Source organism: Dipodomys spectabilis, unplaced genomic scaffold (assembly GCF_019054845.1).
Source record: "Dipodomys spectabilis isolate Male_0828 unplaced genomic scaffold, ASM1905484v1 ptg000169l, whole genome shotgun sequence".
Lineage (NCBI taxonomy): Eukaryota > Metazoa > Chordata > Mammalia > Rodentia > Heteromyidae > Dipodomys > Dipodomys spectabilis.
In genome coordinates, this window is record NW_024870846.1 from 4349162 (window position 1) to 4375000 (window position 25839).

Below are 25839 nucleotides of genomic sequence, written 5' to 3' on the forward strand. Positions count from 1 at the left end.
AGGTGTAATTTTCTAAGTATTCCATCAGCAGGATTTAATACTAGTAAAATAATTTACCTCCTTCTCGATATCAGATAGGAAGTTACAGGTACATTCAATGGAATACACAGCCTCCGCAGTTCGTTTATAAACACTGTAATTTTCAGGATTCAGCTGTTCCAAATAAGCCACTGCAGAATCGTGACTATTTGGATATTCCAAAGCCACTGGCATGTCCAAGCAAAGGAGAAATAACGCTGCTGACATGGGCTCTGGTAAAAACTCGTTCGCCTTAAAAAATGAAAAAGCAAAAAGCACATTTTTATTTTACAATATTTATTTTAGAACAAGATGATATGCTATCATATCTTAATCAAGCCCACCTTTCTTTTAAATAATTGTCTATCACTAAATCTGTTTTTTAAAGAGAAGGTTTTTGTTTTTTGGTTTTATGTTCCTCGTGGGGCTTGAACTCTGGGCCTGGGTGCTGTCCCTCAGCTCTTCAGCTCAAGGCAAGCACGCTATCACTTGAGCCACAGCGCCACTTCCAGTTTTCTGGTGTTTTTTTTTATTGGAGATAAGAGTCTCATGGGCTTTCCTGTCTGCTGGCTTTGACCCACAATCCTCAGATCTCAGCCTCCTGAGTGGCTAGGATTACAGGGGTTAGCCACCAGTAGCCAGCTAAGAGAAGGTTTTATATTCTACACACCTTCCACCTCTGTGTCTTTGTCCACAGGAACTATTTTCTGTCCCAAATGTCTCATCAGAATAGTTGACATGTGTACAAAAATCTCTACCATTACCCAAGGCAGTCCAAGAACAAGAACAGCCCCCTGCCCATAAATGGACACATAACACAGGACATTCTAGACACATATTAAATGTAGGAATACCAGTCAAGTCCAATATAACTAAATATGAGCAGAAATGGATTCTTGACTTAGCTGTCTAGAGGAGAAAGGAAATTCAATATAATGCTTTAAATACCTTCAGAATACTCCCAGAAAAATATCACTATTACATCTGATAATGTTGTAGCCTAGATCAGCAGATTTAAAACAATACCACCACCACCAACAAAAAACTAACCATTTCTTCCAGTACTGGGGATTGAATCCCAGGGCAATAGCTACTTTTTAATGATTCTACATTTGTGCTAAGATCTCAGCTTATCTCAAGAAATGAGATGGATATGAGTCAATGTCCAGAGAAAAGAAAATGATGAAGTCAGCATTACAGCTGAAATGTCTTCACTGAAAATCATTTGGTCATGATTTTTCATGAATGGCTGACTAGAAGTCTGGTATTAAGAGTAACAATACACAACCATGTCCTTAAATTAAATAAAGTTGCTAAATGAAGATCTCAGCCTCAAGTAGCTAGGATTACAGCCCTGAGCCATCAACACTTGGCTACATCTAGCCAATTTTAACAACCATATCATTATCTAAGTTTGTTAGAAACACTGACGTTAGCTCTATCCTAATCTAATTAATCAGAATGTATATAATGTAACTAACAAGATCTTGAGGAGATGTTTACGTGTTGCTGTGACTCATTTCATCAGCCAACATTCATCCGACCCTACAGGCCTCTCTGAAAAATCCCAGGGTTGGTGATGTAAGCTGTTCCTGGCCCTCACAGCTTGGCTGAGAAAGGTAACAGGAAGCCCTGGGACCATAACTCCAGCCCAGGGATAATACTTCTAAATCTTTTTTATACATCTTTCCTCCAAATGAAATTACTTTTATTTACTTTACCCACTTTGTTAATACAGTGAAAGTATTTTCCACAAAATTATTAACCTTTTAACCTATACAATGGTATACTACCAAATAATTTTATAGCAACAAATAACTTTTAAAAAGACCTTCGAATTTTGTCAAATTCTGGGAATCACATAGAGTTATGTTGTTCACTTTACAACATTCAAGTTACATGTTTAATAAGTAGTAACTCAAAAAAAAACCCCATACCACTTGGAAGGCAAGACGTTGCCGGAGGGCTAGTCACAGGCAGAGGGCAGCAAAAGCTTACAATTATGTAAACTAAAGCAGCAAAAGCAATAGAAGGGCAATTCTGTTTCATTTCATTTTAAAATAAAACTATTTCTATCCTAATTGGCTTCTGCCCAAATCAACCCACAATGAAAAATGACAAAACAGTAGTAAACTACATGATATAATTAATAGGACATAAAAGTTTTTCACCAATACTTCAACCATGAGATAGTGATCATTTGGGATACTTAAGTAACTTCATTATTCTAGTTGTTTATCATTACATAAAGAAATACACCCACACTGTAAGATCAACTCTAATCACACCTGCCTAGAATCTTCCATTTTTTAAATGTTTATGACTTGCACAGACTAGTAAATAACTTCAGAAAAATAATGAATAAAAGCAAAACGATAAAAAATTTGTTTTCCACAATTATTTGCCAAAATACTATAATTAAACTTTAAAGTTTTATTCTTGCATTCCCAAATGGCAGTATATTGCACACTAAGTACAAAAAAAGAGAATTTAGACATACTGCTCCTCAGAATTCTAGGCAAGAAAACTGCAAACAGTTAATACCTAAGGGCATAGAAGGTATAACAAATGCTCTCCACTAATTTCTCCTATACCTTCACTTAGGTACACCACACTTTCCCTTTAGCAGTAAGTACACTAAGGTACACCATACTTTCCCTTTAGCAGTAAGTACACTACAAATACCTGTACTTTAATCAGTTGATACATTTACCAGAAACATGCAAATTCAGAGGTATAACTTGACATTTAAAAACACAACCAGTAAAATTTAAACTAATTGTGTGTGTGTGTGTGTGTGTGTGTGTGTGTGTGTATGTGTGTGTGTGTGTGTGTGTGTGTGTGCAAGTGCGCGCGCGTGCGTCAATCCTGGGGTTTGAACTCAAGGCCCTGAGCACTGTCCCTGAGTTTCATTTTGTTCAAGGTTAGCACTCTACTACTTGAGGCACAGTTCTGCTTCTGGCTTTTTTAGTGGATAACTCGAGATAAGAACTCAGAGACTGGGCTGGGAAGGTGGCTCCATGGTAGAACACTTGCCTTGCAGGCATGAGGCCCTGGGTTCGATTCCTCAGCACCACATAAGCAAAAAGAAAAAGCCAGAAGTGGCGCTGAGGCTCAAGTGGTAGAGCGCTAGCCTTGAGCTGAAGAGCTGAGGGACAGCGCTCAGGCCCAGAGTTCAGGCCCCACGACTGGACCCAAAAAAAAAAAAAAAGAACTCAGAGACTTTCTAGCTCCACCTGGTTTCAAACTGCAATCCTCAGATCTCAGCCTCCTGAGTAGCTAGGCATGAGCCACCACTGCCTAGCAAAAGAAATATTTATACCTATAAATATAATCTTTAGCCTGGTGCCGGTGGCTCATACCTAGCTATTCAGGAAGCTGAGAACTGAGGATCATGGTTCAAAGCCAGCTCAGGCAAGAAAGTCTGTGAGACTCTTATCTCCAATTAACCTCCAAAAAACCAGAAGTGGTGCTGTGGCTCAAGTGGTAGAGCACTAGCTTTGAGCTGAAGAGCTGAGGGAAAGCGCCCAGGCCCAGAGTTCAAGACCCACAACCAAAATAAATAAATAATAATAATCTTTAACATACAACTGAACAGAATTTGGGAGGAAAAAAGTTAGCAAATTACTGCTATAAGCAACCAGTGATTAATCTCAAGGAAAAATAACATTGAGGGCATACTTAATAATTTCACTTAAACTAAGTTCAAAATAGTCAAATTAATCCACAGTGACCAAAGTCATTTCTAAAGTTAAGTTTGTAGAAGGAAGGAGGTAATTGACGGGGAAAGGCCTTTTACTGATATTAATCTATTTCTGGTTCTAAAGAAATGGTTTTAAAAAAAAATCTAGACTGTATACATTTCTGAACATATGTTACAATATAACAAACAAAATTAACCTAATAAGCCTTTGTAGAGTTAATGTTTCTGAAAGAGTATTATTAAAAACCATCTGAAAATTTACATGACCTACAGCACAATTTCAGCCATTGTGAGCAGCAAGATAGGAAAAAAATTAGCTCTGGCACTTTCTACTGTTTCAAGTTTTCTAAAAGTGCTTCTTTATAATCATCTTCCCCAAATAAGCTCACAGTTATGCACTACTTCTTTTCTTCACATTTTTAATAAAATGATTAACAAATTAAGTAACCAAGATTTTAATTATGCCTGTAATAATGTATTAACATATTAGTAACTAATTGTATCTTGGGAAGAAATGATAAAAGGGGCAACAGTGATCAATGTACTTGTACTTATATGAAAAACATCTGTACAACTACTTAAAGTTAATTTTAAAAAGTCTTTTAACAGGGCTGGGAAGGTGGCTCAGTGGTAGAGTGTTTGCCTTGCATACATGAGGCCCTGGGTTTGATTCCTCAGCACCACATAAGCAGAAAAAGCCAGAAGTGGCACTGTGGCTCAAGTGGCAGAGCACTAGCCTTGAGCTGAAGAGCTGAGGGACAGAGCCCAGGCCCAGAGTTCAGGCCCCACGACCAAAAAATAAAATAAAGTAATAATAATAATAAATTATATTGTAGTCATATATTGTAGGTTACATGTAGGAGTGTGTGCTCTACAAATATAAATCAAGTATCTACAAAGGCCTATAGTACTAGTTATTTGTATAGAAGACATAACCCCTGCTTTCCATGTGATCCAAATGAAAGCATGTACATGTATACAGTAGACAACAGTAATCTCATCCTGTATAAAAAACTAAGTTCTGTGAGACTACTTTTGATATAATCAGTTTTATGTCCATTATCTAATACTACTAGCTCACTAGAGGGAATCAGTTAGATATTCATTAACCAAACAAGTTAAAGACTAAAAAAGCAAAATGTAGAAGCTAACAGTAAAATGTGTGCAATAAACATAACTGCCTTTTTATCCAAAGATTTGTCAAAATCTCAGCTTCTACATTTCTCTTAAAATCACATACTCATTTTTAAAACAGTCCAGCTGGAAATATGACCCCAGTGATAGAAAGCTTGTGTTGTAGGCATGAAGTCCTGAGGTTAAGCCCCAGTATCTCCAAAAGTAATCCCAAACAGAATATCCTTGTACCACAAAATGATCAGAAGACGTTTACAACAGAGCATATACTTGCAATGTTAAGTACACACAGGTACACAGCATTACCTGCCTTACCTTTTCCACCGGGAGAAGTATTTGCAACAGGCGAACTACAAACAGCCCAACGCTGACGAAGGTCATCCTGTGATGCACCTGCATGGCCTCTGTTTGTTCTGAGCCAGCACTGCTCTTACGGTAACACAGGGTATCTCCCAGGGACTCCAACACCATGAGCAATTTCTCTTTCTGAAAACATTTATAAACGGCACACAATGGAGGAGAGCAATCAAACATAGGAGCCAGTGTACCATGTGCCAGTGTCACTGAGAACAATTACAATATTACAATCAAATAGCAAACAAATAAAGTAGTAAAATAAAATATTCTTCTCAATCAGAATCACAAGTATTAGCTGAGAAAATAAAAAGTACAAAAGAGCCAGGCACTGGTCACTCATGCCTGTAATCCCAGCTACTCAGGAGGCTGAGGATCATGATATAAAGATAAACCAAGCAGTAAAGTCCATGAGACTCTTATCTCTAATTAACCACCAAAAAAGCCCAAATGAGAGAGTGCCAACCTTGAGCAAAAAAAGCTAAAGAACAGCATCCAAGGCCTGAGTTTATGCTCCAGTAGAGGAAAGAAGGGAGGGAGGAAGGAAGGAAACAAAAGAATGATAAAAGTAGATAAATGTACTCATTTCTTAAGAGCTCCCAATTTTAAACTATTGAATATGTGATACTTGAACTAATAAGGAACAAACACAGTAAAATATAAAAGCTTATTAGCAAGCTATAAATTCCTCTCACACTCTAGTGCTTAATCACTACACTCTGTAACATATGCAAGGAGCATTCTACTTAAGTGCTTCTTAGGCTTACTTGGTGCCTAATACATTGGCAAGCATATGGGGAAAACATATTAGCACAAAAGCCCTGATCTCTGTTCTCAAACTGCTCACAAAGTAAAGAAGTGAATAGCAAAGCCAAAGAATTAACAGCAATTAAATATCCAGTTATATAAGGTCTCTGTGTAAGGAGGTTCTTTCAAGGGGTCAGTGTTTTGACATCATAAATTTCCACACAACTTACTATTTGGACATTATATGTTTTAAGTTGAAAGGAATACAGAAAATATGAAGAAAAAGGTAAGGCATAAGTGGACTTACTTAAGAGTAACGCGTAAATGGGCTGACAATAGCAAGTCCTAAAAAGTCATGATAATATCAATCAAAATATGATCTCACTAAGCTGATATGCTTCCATAAACTAGCTCGTAAAAGGTCAGATGGCCCAGAACGATGGTATAACAAAGCAAGAAAAAGGAGCAGGAAGCACTACTCTCAATTTTCTATTGAAAAACAAACAATCCATCAGTGTGACCTGTCAGTTTAGAAGAAAACCAGTGCATAGCACACAGGTTGGTAGTTCAGAAACAATGGGTCATAAGGGAGAAGATTACAGTGGGATAGGAGAAACACAGCGAAGAAATGGGGGGCAGCAGAGTGAACAAAGCCAAGCTCAGGAGCCTGAGGTTACCTGAAACGAGGTAAAGCTCCTGACTCCTTGACTCTAAGCTACCATGTGAGTAAGGACAAATGTAGAGGTGATTTCAGGTGAGCAGTAAGGATGACGTACTCTAGCTAGATCAATCTGATTTGTACAAAGTGCTGGTCAGTAAATATTCTAAAAATACAGATTATAATTTTATGAAAATCGCTTCTTACTTCAAGTAAAATAAAAAATCATTTAAACTTAGAGAATTCTTTTTAAGCTACCATGATGCTAAACCTAACTGAACTATTTGGAGATAGAAATTTGGTTATCCTCAAAAATATTGTTACTAAACTGATAGCAGCATGCTATTTTATTTCTTTAATGATTCACCAAAAACACTTTCTATCATCTTAAAATTCTCAAAAGTGGAGACATTAAGAAATTCTACTTTTTTCTTTTTTTATCTTTATTGAAAAGGTGATGAGCAGGGGATTACAGTTACCCCATTCCTCATTTTCTCCTGCTTACCCCTCCTTTATCCCCTCCCCCCCAATTTGTAAAGTTCATTTCCAACATAGTGTCAAGTGAGTATCAAATGTTGCATTAGTTCATCCTTTGTCCTTCCAGCCAAATAAAAGGCATTCATTCTTTTTAAACAAGTAAACCATATATAACTTCAAGCAGTGATGCTTAACTTAGCATTCTGAACATACCAATTGGCATTTGTATAACAAATTTAACCTTTAAAGTAAAAGTAATTCATTTAATCATAAAAGATCAGCAGCCAAAAGTAAGAAGTGAATGACTAACTTTTACAGATCAATATTCTGGCCAAGAAATTTTTAAGTTAATTTAAGAAGCAACTCAAAAAGCATTTCTCACACTTCTAAGCAAAAATTCAGTTGTTGAAAATCTTCAATATGTGAAAATCTCAAAATACTACAACATACTGTGATATAACCTTAAGGACCAAAGAAAATCCAAGATTAAGAACTATTATCAGAATCTGATAGGCTTGAAAATATATTGTACCCTTGTGAAATTTGTGCTTTGGGTCGTTTTTTTTTTTTCAAGGAGTAGGGTCATAAAAAAAAAAAATAGTAAAGTTGTGTTTGTTTACGCCTGGCACACAGGTAGTTGGTAGTTGGAACATTATGTTCTCCAAGGTCTAAGTGTTAAAGGCTTAACCTCAGGTGAGCACTACAGGAGGTGCTGGTTAGATCCCTGGGAGCATTTCCCTGAAGGACATTGTGGGAACACAGACTTCTTTCTCCCTTCTTGCTCACTTCCTGTCATAGAGGTACTCAAGAGGTACACATTCTCTGCCACTGTCATTCCCATCAAAGGTCCAATGCATGGCTCTGCCCAATCTTAGACAGGATGATCCAAAAGAATGAGATAAAATAACTCTTGCCTTTTGATAAGTTAATTATCTCCAATATTTCATGGTAGTGATGGAAAGCTACCAAAGGCATATGGGAATTAGTATCAAATAAACATTGGTACTATGTATTTTATTTTACTTTCTTGACAAGGTTAAGTGAAATGTAAAGGAGGGAGGGAGGAAAACAGACAGACATGACCAATTTAACAGAAAGGACAGATTATCAATTCTTTACTGAAGGTGAAGTTATCAGATGATTTCAAAATAAAAGGTACAAATAGCAAAAGATTTACAATATCAAAATGTATAGTTTTAAGTTATAAAGACATTCTGAAGTCTACAGATGTACTGAATGTTCTGCTGTTATATAACATTTATGATGTGTTGGTTACTTATGCATAAAATACACAAAAAATATGTAAAATTATCTGTCCTAACTGAAATACAAATAGCCAAGAGGCCTCTGACTACACCATGAATGATTATTCTAAAGCAAATTTAGAATTGACACTGTACACTTAAGTCCCTGATACCTTCAAGATAAGCTATTACCTAAATAACATAACTAAAAATTTTATATAAAACTTTCAATTCTGGCCATGAGGTAAGAACTGATCCTGTATTCCTAAGAAATCAACTAGTAAACTGCACAACATAATGAAAAACAAAAAACAGTACTACACATCAGACAGTAAGCAAAGCAGGAATATAATGCAAGGAAAAAGAAAAGTAAAAATGAGGAGCCCTGCTCCCACGGGGAGCAGATTATACTGCAGATAAGAACCCCAACTAAGTCCAAAGCTCTTGATGCCATAGGATGAAGATGCCTATGATGCTAAGATGGGAAACGCAGAAACTGGGAGGAGACCCAGGCACAAGTGAGACAAATAAAGAGCTCCAGAAAACTTAAATGATTCCATTCAGTCCTGCTGAATTTAGCTGGCTAGTTTATGCAGCTAGACACTGCATAAACACAGGCCAAAAAATAATCACTGGGATTTAAATTGCACAAGTCTTGGAGTGCACAGAAGAAAACAAAAGACTCAAGCCTGAAGCAATCAGAGTAGTCACTCATCACTTCAGATACTCAGGAGAGATCCTGGAGGCTTCCTATCTTAGAAGCAGAACTGAACCTCCCGGAAAGGTTATTCTAGAGTAGACTTTCTCAATCTCAATATTATTGATAACTTAACCCAAAAATAATTTCATGTAGAGGGCTGTCCTAACTTCTATTTCTCAGATATATCACTCCAGCTGTGACAACCAACAATGTCTCCAGACATTGCCAAATGTCCCCTGAAGAGCAAAACTGTACCTGCCTCAAAATTCCCATTCCAGATCCTTTCTAGCAAAACTTTAAAAGGCACTAAAAAAATGAAACTGTTCTGCCAGTAACCTGAGACACCTGTCAGAATAAAACCTCATTCTGAAAGGACAAAACTTAGAAATCAAGACATAACACAAGCATTATGCAACCTGGTACAAGAGTACACTTCCATGAACTCAGGCACTCAAGAGGCTGAGGAGGGAGGGCTGTGAGTTCAAGGACAGCCTGGGCTACGTAGAGACATTATCCTAAGATACTTAAATAGTTAAGAGGAGACATATATAATATCTATTTGGAGGCAAACAGATAAGACAGAGAGGCAGACATAATATTCATGAATCAGATAATCATAATTTTTCTAAAAGAAAATAATCTTTGTACCCAACAAAGATTTCATACATACAATATCATAAGCATGGTCCATAAAAGAAAAAGTGAGAAACTGTACCTCATCAAAAGGAAGAACTTGTAACCATATGTAGTAGCACATATCTATAATCCCAGTACTCAGGAGGCTGAGGTAAGACTGTCACTTTGAAACTACCCTGGGCTAAATAGCAAGACAGGGTTTCCAAAAAAGAACTTCTACTATTCAAAAAATCAAAAGGAACATCTCAGAAGACAAAGAAAAAAAATGTGACAAAATCAAGCACTCATTGCTGACTAATAGATGTCTATATCTATGTATCTATATATATGTATATGCTGTTCAAAAAATAATGTACTTATTACCTGACTTATGTAACTGTAACCCCTCTGTACATCACCTTTATAATAACAATATATTTTTAACTCCCCCCCATAACAATATATTTGCACTGGTGGCTTAGACCTATAAGTCTTTGTTACTCAGGAGGCTGAGATATGAAGATTTCAGTTCAAAGCCAGTCCAGGTAGGAAAGACTGACTCATCCCTAATTAACCACCAAAAAGCCAGAAGTAGAGCTCTGGCTCAAGTGGTAGAATGCTAGCCTTGATCAAAACTAAGCTTAGGGATAGCACACAGGCCCTGAGTTCATGCCCTATGACTGGCATACATTAATTAATTAATTTCATCAAACTAAGAATAAATGGAACAGCCTCTCAACTGTATACATGTTTCAGAAGAGAGTCCTTAATATGATGTGGTAGTGGGAGGTGAAAGCGATTTCTTCCTCTCTAGGGTAAGAACAGGCTCCTCGCCGCGGGTATACACACTGCACTCCAGACAGCCAGAATACTGGGCAGCAAGAGAAATGAAAGGGAAGCCAAACTGGCAGGAAAACAGAAGCTGTTTTCACTCATAGATAATATAATTCCTTAGACATGCAATCCTAAAAAAAAAAATTCAACAACAAGACTACAAAGTTATGAGAACTAACCATGTCCAGTAAGGTCTCAGAGTAAGAACACTAGTGACCCACACCTGTAATCCTCACTAATCAGGAGGCTGAGATCTGAGGATTATGTTTCAAAGCATCAAAGTAAATGAGACTCAATACTTATTTTTAATTTATTAACAATGCAATTAAAAAGAATAAAATGCTTAGAAATGACCTTTTAAAGTTTTTATTCACTGAAAAATGATTATTAATATTAGTTACTAGCACAGTGCAAATTAAAATCAAACTAAGAAACTATTATACACCCATTAAAGTGTCAAAACAGAAAAATATATATATATATTAAATGTTATTGAAGAAGGAATGTCTACAGAAACCTTATGTGTAATCATTAAAATCTGGATATAAACTTATATACATCCATAGGTAAACTGGCCAATGTGGTAGTACTAAAATGTAACACAATTTAGAAGTAAGATGAGCTACTAATATGCCCAACAACCCAGCTATATACCCAAATCAAACTTAAAGGCCCCCCAAAAAATATATAAAATGAAGGTCATCCATATACAAGCCTAGTAAATGCAAAGGGATCTTCAGTATATAATGTATACAGTAATAACAGGGTTCTTCTACCTATGCCAAAAATCTATCAAAAATGTGAAACATGTATAGCTATTTTATTACCAAAAGCTCTCAAACACATACACATATTCACACATTTAAGAGTAAGCAACAAGAAATGTGCAAAATCTATATGAGGAAAATATTTCTGAAGTACAAAAATGCAGACATTAAGAACATGTCATATCTATCCATATTTGAATCTATGACTCAAAACCCAGAGTCAACTGTTTTAAAAATGAACTCAAAACACAAGTATGAAAATAAATGAATAAAGATCTCACAAGACCAGAGCATCATCTTATTTTACTTTATAAGGTTTTTGCAAAGATTTACTTTAGTATAACAGGAGGGAGGGAAACAGAAAAAAGAGAAGTATTTCCAGCTCCCCATGTAGGAAACGGGAATTAAAAACTCAAAATGCAGTTCTTATTGTAGCTTTTAAACATATGTATATGTGTTTTAAACACACACACCACACACACACACACACACACACACACACACACACACACACACACACACACACGTGACCTTTGTGATCATTTCAGTCTAGCCAATCTTAATCCTTAAGACAAAAATTCTGGGTGGTTACAATGGATGAGGATAAAACCTAGGTAACATTCAAGACTTCCCTTCCCCAGACATGCACTTTATTTTCACCCATTTGTGAACAGTTCCCAGACTTTTACCATTTCAAAAGCAGATGTTCATCTGTTTCCTATGTTTCCCAGTTTTGTAACTTAATATTAAAAAGAGGATACAGTGGGAAGTCCATTTTTCAGCTTACTTCTTGGTTTCAATTTCTGAGTCTAGCCCTTTTGATATTAACTAAAAATAACATAATTTTCCTGTCTCCTCATCTATCTATCCTATCTCATTTCCTCTCTAAACAACTTTGGTCCCTTTATATCTTAAAAGAGGTACAAGGTGGGGGGGGGGGGGGAGGACAGGGGCTGGGAATGTGGCTTAGTGGTAGAGTACTTGCCTAGCATGCATGAAGCCCTGGGTTCGATTCCTTAGTACCACATAAACAGAAAAAGCCAGAAGTGGTGCTGTGGCTCAAGTGGTAGAGCACTAGTCTTGAGCAAAAGAAGCTCAGAGACAGTGCCCAGGGCCTGAGTTCAAGCCTCAGAACTGGTCAATGATCTATCTTTTACACTGCGGAAGCACCATTATAGTATAATAACAAATAAGAAATGAAAAAAAAAAAATGAAATGAAAACCACCACTATCTCCCAAATAGAATGCTGATGTTCTTAATATATAAAGATCTCTTAGAATAACAAAGCCCGGCATAGCAGAGCACAGTTGTAATCCCAGCAATTGGGAGGTAGAAGCAAGAAGATCTCAAGTTCAATGCTAGCCTATGATAATTAGCAAATTTTATCTCAAAAAATTGCAACCCCCCTATTCATCACCTTTACAATAAAAAATAATTAATTTTTAAAAAAGAATAGAAATTTTTAAGAACCTAATAAGAGAAAAATGGGTAAAACTTGTGTTTTATAAGAAAACAAGTATGAATGACCCTTAAAATAATATAAAGTGCTCTCCTTTATTTCTATAGAGAAGTACAAATTTCAGTTGCCTGCCTACTTTATGTATTTCTAATACACAGAAACAAAGTGGAGAAGAATGTACATAATATTCTACCTCTTACAAGAGATATAGGCAGACAGGTTAGATAGATATGTACATATACCTATGTCATATATATGTATATATATTTATATGCTCCTTTGTTTACATTTTCAAAAATATAAAATGCAACTAGAAAAGATAAACCAGAAAATAAAATTAAAATAATAACCGACAGAGAATGTACCGTAAAGAAGACATCTCTGATCTACATTTTTATGAAGACAAAAACAATTCCCAAAAGTGAAAAACAACTGAGACAAACACACTGTTATGTTGACGTTGTATATAATACAGAAAAAAATTCTTCCAACTGTGCATCACTTGATTTAATCAAAGCCACAAAGAGCTGCTAAAAAAGCCTGAACTTTTATTAGAGTTGTCCGTAGCAAAACTACTATTGCTATACTGAAGTTATTTTATGTATTCTAAAGGTTAAAAAAAAACAAGTATTTTGATATTGCTGGGAATTAAGACTTTCCGCAAGAAATACAAATTTAAAATCAGAAAAATAGCAATAAAAACTTATGGTTTTTTTAAAATGATACATTTCCTGGTTCTGTTAGGATGGGGACATTAACCTCACAACAGGTATAAACTGCCCTGTGGCTTGCTCTTGGTCCTGATAGAGCATCCCCCACCAAAGAAATCAGTACTCTGGGGAAATGACCTGTGAGAGAATGTGCACAAAATAAGCTTGAACAGACTCCACCAGAAAGAAACGCCAAAGACTAAACATAATGAAACCAGCTAATGCAAGCCAAAATTAAGTATTATTACCCATAGCCCAAGAAAACAAATTCTTACCATATCTATAGCAAAAAGGCTATTGTCATCCCAGATTTCAGTTGAAATGGCTTCACCAATCAAGGTCATATCCTCTGTGAGCAATTCCAGAACTCTTATTATCATTTGTCTACTACCTAGAATGCAAACAAGGGAAAAGTGAGAGGAAAGATAACTTAATCACAGATGCAGTTAGTATTAGTAGCCATGCTCCCAGAGTCCTATTTTGCATTTTAAAGATGCTTTTAAAATGTTGACAGAGATGAATAAGGAAGTCACAGTCTTGACTACAACATGAAATGTGACATCAATGAGAAAGCACTTAGAGAGACAGTAGCAATAATCTAATTACTGAAACGTAGATTAAAATAAATTTTTCAAATTCAGAGAATCATCTATGTTGTTCATTATATGTGACAAAGCATCAGGCAAGTGTAGAAAATGCACTCCAATAACTTCTATTTACTACTAGAAGGCTTACCCTTTTTTTATAGGTAAGTATTTCCCTACACAGGAGTTACCTGGGAAGTTAAGCTTATGTTAGAGCAACTAGTTTAATAAATGTCCACACTGCCATTTACTGAAGAAGCTTCAATAAATTCTATGTGTATTCTACTAATCTCCCACAATGTTCCCAAGGAAACTCTACTGGCCAGGTATGCCAGGACCTGTCTCTAATCTCAGTATTTGGGAGGTCCAAGCAGAACTGAGAGTTCAAGGCCAGCACAAACACCATAGGTTCTTTGAGATAGAGATCAAAACAGAGTATCATTTGTCAGAAGTCTGTGTGAGGTAAACTTTCTAATAAGACTTTCCTATCCCACATCCCAAAGGTTTTTTAATAAACAAAAGTAAAACAAACTACTAAGTCATAAACATCTAGATTAATCTTTTCACTAGAACAGCTGGAGCCAAGTTCTCTTGATTCCTCTAACGATATTGAACAATTACAAATTATGCAATCATTTACCACAAAAGGGCAAAAGAACAGTTAAAATTTTTTATGTACCAAGATATGGCTTTATAATTATCAATCTGACTTTTTACAGCAAATTAAAGAAAGGTTAAATGTAAAATCATTAAGCCTAAAACTGCACTTCCCAATATGCCAGGCAAATAAACAAAATACTTTATGATGCTGAAGTTCAGCTTTCCTTTATTTCAGTCTTAGGATATGAATCAATATGCAGTCCTAATTCCTGGAAGCAGGTAGTCACTCAGCGTAAAAGAAATGTAATTTTCTTTGGTTTAAACAAAAATGTTCAACACTCCATAAATAAGATACTTTGTCCTGCTTTCTTCCCTATCACTACAGGCAAAAATAACTAAGCTTTCAAGAGTTATTAATATGGGATGTATTTTTTTATAGTGTATTCTTTTTTTTCCTATGTGTGTGCGTATCAGCACTGAGGCTTGAACTCAGGGCCTGGGTGCTGTCTCTTAAGCTTTTTTGCTCAAGGCAGTGCTCTACCACTTGAGCCATTATTTTGTTGGTTAGTTTGCACATGAGTCTCACAGACTTTCCTATCTAGACTAGCTTTGAACAATGATCCTCACACCTTAGCCTACAGAATAACTGGTATTACAGGAGTGAGCCACCAATACCCAGCTCTTGTTTTACTTTAACAGTATAAACTAAAAAGGACAAAACTCACTTAAATTGTTATTGATATGCTGACAAGTTTATCAGCTGCTTAAACATAGAGACTTAGAGAATAAAAATCATTTCTGTTTCCAAAGCTTCCCTTACCTTGAATGACCTCTGGTGTAGAAGAACATGAGGTTGAGTCCCTGTCTTTTTCAGCTATCTGACTTTAGGTAAACTTACACAGCATTTATGCCCAGTCTCCTCATCTCAAGTAGTGGGATGGGCGCCTACCATTGCATTGAATGGATCCATACAGGGTACAAGAAACAACACGCATAAAGCCAAGTCCAGTGACCCACCACCCGGGACTCAGTACATGCACTCTATTACAAGACTTGAGCCAAATCACTGATGCTGTCACTCTTTTGTAAAAGAATTCCCATCACATTTGGACAAAAATGTAATCCAAAAATAGTTGCAGAGGTTTTAAAAGAAAGACAAAGTATTACAAATCACTACAAAGAACCCACTTTGGGGTTTTGTTTACAGTCCACAGATTATAAGAAATGAATGAGGAGTGTGAGGAACTAAGAGTAACTTAGTTCTAAAGTACAAAAGCTAAAGATTTTAAATCTGGTCTACTCATTCACTATACCTGAGGAGAGCTGTTATAGTTGCATTTTATTGTCACTGCACAGGAAAAGAGGCCTGTGCCGATATAAGCCATAAATGGAAAGGGATACCCTGTCTGAAGAGACCCGTGGCATCCATCTGAACTTAAAATAAGCACCTTCAATTCTTAAATGTGTCTTGTTAAATTTACCTGATTCAACTCTTAGGAATTTAAATGTTAAGGAGTTTAATAAAGCAAATTAAAAGTAAAGATAGAAAGTAATAGTAAAATAATTCAAGATTCAAAAAGCCCTTACAAAGAAGAGAAAAAAAACAAAAAGCCTTCCAAAAAATATAAAACAAAAATTATGTAAGGAAAAACAAGCTTTCAAAGAGCAACTAACCCGTCCTTAGGAGCGGAGCTGCAGACTCCAGAACAGCCACACAGAACTGAGGAAGGCTGAGCTGCTGAAACTGTAGTTCCAGCGTGTCCTCCATGTCCAACTCTGGCAGGTCCATGTGCCCCAGATCCAGAGGGGAGTGGCCAGAGAGCCTAGAGTTCACATGCGCATGACTGCTGCTTCCGCTGGAGAGAAAACAGTCAATACTGAACACAGACGCAATCCCCCAACATATCTTCTGTATCTCTGCCACCTTGCATATCAGATGCCTCAGACAAGTCTCGGAGTTGTTGTTACATGAAACAACTCTGGTCAGATTCATAAAAACTTTGACTAATTCCTGCAACTATATTCCATAGAGGACTTGACAAAAGGGTCTGGGGATGGAGCTCAAGGATACTGTAGTGCCTAGCATATGTGGATTTGTTCCCCAGAATCACAAAATAAACAAAAAAGATAAACTGTATATGAAATAACAGAATACATTTAATTCTTGCTATCCAAATTGCCAATCTTGAAACGTGTCAACATTCCTATGGTAGCAATCAACACTAGCCATAATAAGTCACTTACTTCTAAATGTAAGCAGATTTATGGCAAAGCTCTATGTGATCAACTTATAAAGACAAAACATAATTCAGGTAGTTGACTAAATTTTCTGCGATATTCACCAAAAGTGTTCTAAGTAAGCCAATGGTAGCAACCAGAAAATGTTCGTAGAAAAACAGAATTGCATTAGTACATTCATCATATGATTTTGAAAATGCATTTAAAAAAAAAGAAACACCTTTTTTTCCTTGACTTTCTTTATCAAAAAACTCTTACCTTGTGTCCTCAAAACTTTGACTTTTGAAGCCCAGATCACATAGATAACCTAATGTTATGGAACAGTTACAACTTCCCAAAGTTTATACCTATTTTGTCATTGCTTCAATTTCAAGATCCCAAGCCCAAAACAGAGAAGTGATCCAGGATTCTCTCAATCTCTAAAAAGCTCCATGAGGAATTTACTCAGAAGCAAAAAGTCCCATGCACAGATCACACTAGGTTAAAGTAGAAAGGCATTCTTAGAGTAAAGAGAAGCTGGGTGCCATTGGTTCACGCCTATAATCCTAACCAGTCAGGAGGATGAGAGCTGAGGACTGAAGCTTGAAACCAGCTCAGGTTGGAAAGTCTGTAAGACTCTTATCTTCAATTAACCACCAACAAAAAACAAGCTGGAAGTGGAGTTGTAGCTCAAGTGGAAGAGTACCATTCAAGCCCATTTGGGCGCGCACACACACACACACACACACACACACACACACACACACACACGAGTGAAAAAGAGTGGAGAGAGAACACACACACACACACACACACACACACACACACACACACACACACGAGTGAAAAAGAGTGGAGAGAGAAATCAGGACCCATTGATTATACTATCAGAACTAAGGACACAGGTTCTCCTGTCCTACCACATAGCACTAGTTCTGATCCTTAGCAATTATAACACTCTTAATCTCTCTAAGAAACCCATGTGAGCTAGTAGCAGTATCACAAGAAAATACTCAACTCTAAAGACATGGTGATCTTACATGTCATTTTTTTAGACCATCACTGAAAAGTATAACCACATTTTTAAGATGTTCATAACCAAGGACAGGTAATATAGAAATACCATGGCAACACCTTCAAACAAATTTGATACATTAAAAAAAAATCTGTATTTATACAAATAAGTAAATACCAGACACTGTGCTCCTTGAAAGAGTCCTTGTTAATAAAAACATGTTCTAATCATTCCTTTACTAAACACATTTACCTTAAATTAGGATTCGGTTTACAAAAATGTGGTTAAAAAACACTATTAAAAATTTATCTAGCCAGGCACAGGTGGCTCACGCCTGTAATCCTAGCTACTTAGGAGGCTGAGATCTGAGGATTGCAGTTCAAAGCCTGCCTGGGCAGAAAAGTCCATGAGACTCTTATCTCCAATTAATCACCAGAAAACCAGAAGTGGTGCTGTGGCTCAAGGGGTAAAGTGCTCGCTTTGAGCTGAAGAGCTGAGGGACAGCGCCCAGGCCCAGAGTTCAAGACCCACGACTGAGAAAGAAAGAAAGAAAGAAAGAAAGAAAGAAAGAAAGAAAGAAAGAAAGAAAGAAAGAAAGAAAGAAAGAAAGAAAGAAAGAAAGAAAGAAAGAAAGAAAGAAAGAAAGAAGTTATCCTTTAAAGCAATGCTTTTTTAGACTATATCATATCCCATTTATGGCTGGTTGGTAGGAAACATTCAAGGAATCTGATTCATTTTTTTTAAGGTGTGTATTTGAATAGTAACATGCTGTGAATAGAATGGGGAGTCCTGTGAACATGCGTCTGAGTGGATATACTGAGGATGTGTGAGTACTGAGCGCTGAGTTGTATGAGGTATCTATTCACTTTCATAGTAGAAGATAACCAAAAAGTAGGAGAGCCAGTAGTTTCATACAGGCCTAGACAACAGATAATGTTTCAAAGAACAGAGAAGAATCATCTCCTTTGAAATTAAAACCCATATATGTGAAGCCCTTCTTATCTCCCCAGACCCCAACGCCAGTCACCTGGAGGACACTGCATCCCAATCCTGGCCATCTCCCCTGGGGCGCTGACCTGTGCGCCCAACCACAGAAGGCCGGGGGCTGCTGCTTCCTGGGGACAGGTTCTGGGACGGATGAGTACCTCGTGCTTCATGACAGTAAGACAAGGAAGAATTCTGGGAAATTGTATCTGAGAAAATAAATAAACAAAATTATCCCTAAGTACAAACTGACTTCAGATTACATAGTATACATGTGTCTTTCTTCAAAAATTAAGATAGCTGACATGCTTCTGCACAGGTAGAAACAATAGTTTTGATCAAAATGTTTAGCAAGCATGTACAGAGCACATTCAGGTCATGGAAATTTCTGGCCAATGGTATTTATTGCATCATTACACATCACTAATACTCTATCATGCAGCCCTTTGCTTTAAACTCTTTAAACTCTTTAAACCCCTACATCAAATCACATGGGAATACTAATCAAAGTAGACCAAAAATATAAAAGCTAAAATCATAATGTTCTTAATATAAAACTAATGTAAATCTTTAATGTACTAGCAAGGGATTTTTAGGCATGAAAACAAAAGAAAACTACCAGAGAAAACACAGAAAAACTAGACTTCATCAAATTTAATATCTTTCAAAGGACATTATCCAGAAAGTGTAGACGGCCTAAAAAATGGAAAATATTTACAAATCTTTATAGCTGGTAAAGGCTCCATACTCAAAGGATACAGATAATTGCCAAATCTCAAAAGTGAAGAGACAAGACAATTAGAAAGGGGGCTAAGGACTTTAATAGAAATTTCTCCAGAGAAGATAGACAGCTGACAGCACAGAAGAAAAATCATTAGGCACTCCCTAGTCACATAACCACAACTACGACACCAGCCAGTTGAATGGTTTGGATTAAAAAGAAAAGAGAGCCGGGCGCCAGTGATTTATGCCTGTAATCCTAGCTACTCAGGAGGCTGAGATCTAAGGATCAGTTCAAAGCCAGCCTGGGCAGGAAAATCCATGAGATTTTTATCTCCAATAAAACACTTAGAAAACAGGAACTGGCACTGTGGCTCAAGTGGTAAAGTGCTAGCTTTGAGATGAAGAGCTGAGGGACAGTGCCTAGGCCCAGAATCCAAGTCCCATGACCAACCAAAAAAAAAAGGACAAGAGAATCACCTTTATAAAGACAATTTTAAAAACTTTTTAAATAGAAATGCAAACCAGGCTTTGGTAGCTCATGCCTGTAATCCTAGCTATTCAAGAGGCTGAGACCTGAGGACCACAGTTCAAAGCTAGCCTGGCAAAGAAAATCTGTGAGACTTTTTTTTTCAATTGTCAAGGTAATGTACAGAGGGGTTACAGTTACGTAAGTAAGATAATGAGTACGTTTCTTGTCAAACTTGTTGTTACCCCTTCCTACTATGAGACTCTTATCTCCAATTAAAATCACAAAAAAGCCAGAAGGGTGCTGTGGCCCAAGTGGTAGAAAGCTAGCCTTGAGCAAAAGGAGCTCAGGGACAGCACCCAGGCCCAGAGTTCAAGCCTCAGGAGCAGCAAAAAAACAAATAATAATAATTCTCCAAGAGCTTCTCACAATATTTCAAAGAAAATACGAAATCCTTCCCAAGACCGAAGTCCCCTGCTTCCACCTGCCCGCAGGCTTCCTGTACAACCCTGTGAAGACCTACTTCCTGCTCATGTCACTGCTGCCTGGGACCTCTGGCCTTCCTTGGAAAGCTCTTCTTGCAGCTCTTCAAGTGGCGGGCCCAGTCATCCTAGGCCTCCTCCACTGAAATGCTCTCCCCGACAACCCCATTACAAAAGCCATGGCACCTGCTTATGTGCTCCCAGGACTCTTCTTACCTCCTTAGAGTGCTTCTTACCTGAACAAATTGGATTGTCCATGACCTTTCCTCAGCTACCTAAAATGTAGGTTCATAAGTCTGAGGGCTTTAACTTTTGGTTTCATGTTATACCTCCCCAGAGGCAGCGAACATTATCAGCTGGCATACAGTATGTGAAAGGTAAGTATTAATACATGAATCAATCTTCAGACCTGGTGACTATTTTCATCAAGACTAGCATTCTTCCTGTTGCAGTGGGGGGTACCAAGAGCAATGATACAAGTCATTTACTGAATTCTATAGCTCAAGTAATAATGAGGAAATCCACATGCTCTGAAATGACAATAAGTCAATGTAAAGAATAAATACTGACGAGCATAGAAACAGCGTGAACTTGTGATGAAATGGATTAGCTGAAACATAATGACAAATGGTTATAACTTGAAATTCATCTTCCAATGCAAATATATCATTAATTTCAGATACCATTCTGTCCAAGCCAATCCAATATTCTACTTGGCCATTAAGTGACACATTTTCCTGAATACTTTGGCATTGTCATCACATACTATTCCAACTATATCACAAGTTACATAAAAACTGATTTTTTTTGGTTTGGTTTGTTTCGTAAGTACTAGGTATTAAGCCTAGGGTTGTGCACATGCTATGAAAGTAACTCTACCACTTAAGCTACACTCCTAGCCTTCCGTTTTTTTTCTTTTTTGAGATGGGGTCTCATTACTTTGCCTGAGTTAGCCTCAAATCGTTGAAATCATCTTGCTTGCATCTCAAGAGTAGCAGATTAAAGGCATGTATCACCATGCCTCGCTGATAAAACAGTTTTGGTAAAATACAAATCAGTAGGACTGGAGATGTGGTTTAGTAGAGTGTCAGTAGTGAGCAAGAAAGATGGGTAAGAGTATGAAAAAAAAAAGAAAAGAAAGAAAAACATAGGTAGGTAGGTAGATAGATAGATAGATAGATAGATTAGTAAGCTTTTCCAATTACTACATGAAGAACCACTTTCATATTCTAGTCTTTAAGACCCAACACCACTCTATACAGAAAATCTCTACAGTCTAGAGGAATAGGGTAGAGTTTGTAAATGTTCCTCTCATGCCTGTAATCATAGCTACTCAGAAGGCTGAGATGTGAGGATCATGGTTGGAAGCCAGCCCAGTCAGGAAAGTACATGAAACTCTTATCTCCAATTAACCACAAAAAGCCAGAAATGGAACAAAAAATGTAGGGACAGAACCCAGGCTCTCAGTTTGTGGTGGTTCCATCCTTTATCCACTTTCTATTTGAGAATTAATTACATGTAGGAGTGGAAGCTTATATTGTATAAACAGAGAACACAATCCCAAAGCATGATAGGCAGTTATCAGGGGACCAACAATGGGTACAGAAGAAATGGAGACTAGTACCTTGTTTATTAGAGAAAAAATGCGGGTCTCGGTGAAAGTTAAGTCTATTTCTTAAACATATGCACAGCTGCTGCAAGCAGGACACTGACTGCAGCGCCAGGCGGTGCTTCCCATCTCCTCCGAAGGCCAGCTTCAACAGGGACAAAAGGCTCTGAAACCGAGAGTGGCGAAAACAAACTGCTCAATTTCAAGGAACACCAAACTTAGAAAGCGCAACTAAACAATAAAATGAGTCGTAAAATACTGACAAGACAGGAGAAAAGAAGGTATGAGCTCAAACAACTCAGAAGAATGCAAAACAGAGTTCAGTTAACAGAATACAATTTGGTAAGATAGGAGGTAGCGCATGTCCATTATCCCCGCCCAGGGGAGGCGGCGGCAGGGGCGTCCCCGTCCCTCTTGAACCCACAGAGCAATAGAGCAAGATCCTCAGCTTAAAAAAATAAAATACAAAGGTTAAGTAGAATAGTCAGCGTTTCCCAACTCTGAACTCTGTTAGCTAAGCACCCATTCTGGGGGAAGACAGGAATTACTCCCATTCAGGATATTACATTAAACAGAACTTCACAAAAAACATAATAAAACAAAAAAATACCATAACAAGTCCTCTCACCTCACACATCTTAATCATGTTTTGGTAACTAACAGCCTTTCTCTGCTATTACTTCCTCACCCTGGTTCTCTCTCTACCGGAGAGGCAATCACAAATGATGTATTCCCCAGCTGTGAAAATTAGACTGTAAATACACAAGATACTTAAATACTGATGCCATTCTTACTGCTAATACACATTATTTATACAACCTTCTATTGATCCCTTCTAAGGATCCACAAATAGCAGCTCAAGGTGGGCAAGCTTCACAACAGGTCCCAGAAGTGAATATATTCTGGAAAGACTGTCAAGTAACTCAGAAAATAAACAGCTTAAATATCTGAATGTTTCCTTATTTTTTTAATGGTAATACAGATTTTCTTTCCAAGAACTTCTAGCCTGAAAAGTCTATTCTACTGCAAAATGTTCTCTATTTAAAACCTAAAGCAATTACCAAAGGTACTAACCTGAACAATTTTGGGCCTCTGAAGAAAAATCTCAGCGGGAAAATCTTGCATGATAACGTCCTTCAAAAGTTCACAGGTGTTCCAGATCAAAGTGTGATTACTACTTCTCAAAGAGCTGAAAAGCACAGTATTTACATTAAATGCTCACATATACACATCATGTAGCCTAATGGCACACTGACTGTTACCAGCCCTCAGAGCTCTCAAGTTCACTGGGAAGCGGTATGAGATCTTTTCTCTGGATCATAAACAACTCCCAGGAGAAGCATCCTATATTTGCCATACAATCATTCAATGACTTTGAATCCTCCAACAGACTGTCCTCAGGAGCAGGAACTATTAACCATAATGTACCTGGAGATACTATAAGGCTATAAAATCACAGAGGCCCCATGTCACAGAATTCAATGAAATTTGTTCAAAATAATTGAAAAATAGCAGAAAGTATAGAGGTCAATCTGTAGGCATAAGGTGGATTAATGGCCTTCCCCACAATAGGTGAATCAGGATAGGACACAACTTCTGCCCACATAAGGAGATATCCCTTGCTCAACTACACCTCAAAAGCCAATGCCTTTCCTCATTTTGAGTCCATGCACCATCAAAAGAATGGCACTGGAAACTATCACCCTGTCTTTCCCAGGTGCACCTGACTTCTTGAATACATTTCCCAAAAAAAAAGATGTATCAGAAGGGCCATCGAGAGGACCATTGTCTAACATCCACCTACACTGGCCCTGTATCTAGCAGGTTTGTCTTGCATTTCAGAATCTCCATCTAAAAGAGACAAACAATGCGTGTCATACATTCATTGCACCAAGTGAAGCTGGACATTAAAAATCATTCTTCAAACTTCTACATAATCAGATACCTACTTTTACAGGTAATAACAAATTAATATCCACTATATAAGACCTTTTCAACATGGTAAATGGAGCCCATAGTTTGAAAATCAGTCTACCAAGAAAGAAGTACTATGTCCCATTCTTCTGGTTTTTCTTAATGAAGGCTACCAGGAATGGTCCATCAGAGAAGCGGGCCACAGATGTAACATACACTGGCTGGGTTGGCTTTGAACCACGATACTCACATCTCAGTCTCCTGAGTAGCTAGAATTATAGATGTAAGCCACTGGCACCAGGCCAGAGTATCTAACTTACATATAATAAGAGTAATAATGCTGTATATTAAATTTGAAAAGGCTGCATTTTTCCTAATTCTACCCAAAGAGCCTAAAATCAATTATACCCATTGATAGTTTAAAAACAAAGAGAAAGGGGGGGGGTGGGTAACATACATTGTGAAGGGCTACATCATGGGTTCAAGTCACAAGAAAGAACCCAGATGTGCTGCTTGACTTAAAACCACTACGTGTTTTTTTGTGTGCTTTTCTGAAACACTGAGAACCATACATATAAAGCCATCATTTCTTTTCCCACCACTGGTATCTTTTCCAGATGAAAATATGTAGTAGTTCCTACCAGACTTAATGACTATAAAGAACCCAAAATAAATGAAAGTACACAAGGTACTGTACCTTTCATTGGAGGAGAGGACGTGTCTGTCCGTGGCAGTCAGGGGTAGCCAAGGAAACGTAGAAAACTTCAAACACTTTGCATTCTGATTTACTGCTAATAGCAAAACATAAGATGTCAAAGAAGGAAATGATGATGGATTTGCAATATTCTAAGTGAGGCTTCGCTTTCTTTAAAAGTCTCAAAAAAAACCCAAAATATTCCACACAAGATGCATTGCAAATTTGCAAATAACAAAGCTCTCTTTCTGTAACTTAATGGAACTCATTAAAATAAAGATTAGAAGAAAAGCATTAAACACAAATATTCAGTAAAACATTAAACGCTAATATTGAACAACATCTAAAGCTTCAGTTAAACTTTTAATCTTATTCTGTAGTTGACCATAGCATCTAGGTTAAATCTAACATAAAGGAACTGGTATTTGAAGAAAACCTTGTCTTGCAGAAAAGTTTTAAATGATATAAACATAATCCTTTACTATATCTAGTTATGTTATAATATCCTACCAAATATTAAATGTTTAAACCTCTACAGAAATATCTTGAAGACCAGAGGACTGGATACCAAGTGTCAATGCTCAAACAATAAAAAGAAATGTGAGAAATTTACCCAGTTTTAAACTATCCTCATTCAAAATTTTTTAATATATCTTACGTTGTATAAATTAAGGTCACACTATTGAAAAGTAGTATTTGCATAAAACCAGCTCTTCAAAATGCAGTAATTATTATGTCTGTCAAATGGTTTGAAATGAACACCAATTGTTAAGTGCAGATAACATTTCCAGAAAGAAAAGGTAAAGTATTTTTAACATTTTCAAAGCTTTCTATTCTTTCTGATGTTATTATTTAACTTGCAATTTTCTATGAAGGCTTGTTAATAATTGAGGACTTCTACATTGAGCTTACTTGAATCCCTGACATCAGACATTCTGTTGGACACATCCTTTTCATCACAACCATGCAAGAACAAAATGTTAAGGACAGTGAATGCTGTCTCCAAGCTTCAGTGTCCTCAGCAGTAAACTAGAAACATAACAATCTCAGCCTCAGTGGTAGATGAATAGAAACAAACATACCACAGAGACCTGGAGATTCCAGGGAGAAAGCTCTAAATCAGAATTTCC

General features: G+C 37.1%; 1 protein-coding gene across 2 annotated transcripts in view; it reads right to left on the bottom strand.

The window, feature by feature from the left end:
- Rttn (rotatin) overlaps positions 1 to 25839 on the bottom strand; it is a 117892-nt gene that overhangs the window by 87377 nt on the left and 4676 nt on the right. The window contains exons 5-12 of one of the 2 annotated variants that reach the window (XM_042693526.1): positions 24713 to 24803; positions 23176 to 23290; positions 22117 to 22267; positions 18865 to 19030; positions 16280 to 16461; positions 13697 to 13812; positions 5171 to 5341; positions 58 to 270 (exon numbers count right to left, since the gene is read on the bottom strand). In XM_042693526.1, coding sequence (XP_042549460.1) covers positions 58 to 270; positions 5171 to 5341; positions 13697 to 13812; positions 16280 to 16461; positions 18865 to 19030; positions 22117 to 22267; positions 23176 to 23290; positions 24713 to 24803 — 1205 coding nt within the window. Of the gene's footprint in view, positions 1 to 57; positions 271 to 5170; positions 5342 to 13696; positions 13813 to 16279; positions 16462 to 18864; positions 19031 to 22116; positions 22268 to 23175; positions 23291 to 24712; positions 24807 to 25839 lie in introns of both variants that reach the window. The other variant, XM_042693525.1, reaches the window with a different exon arrangement.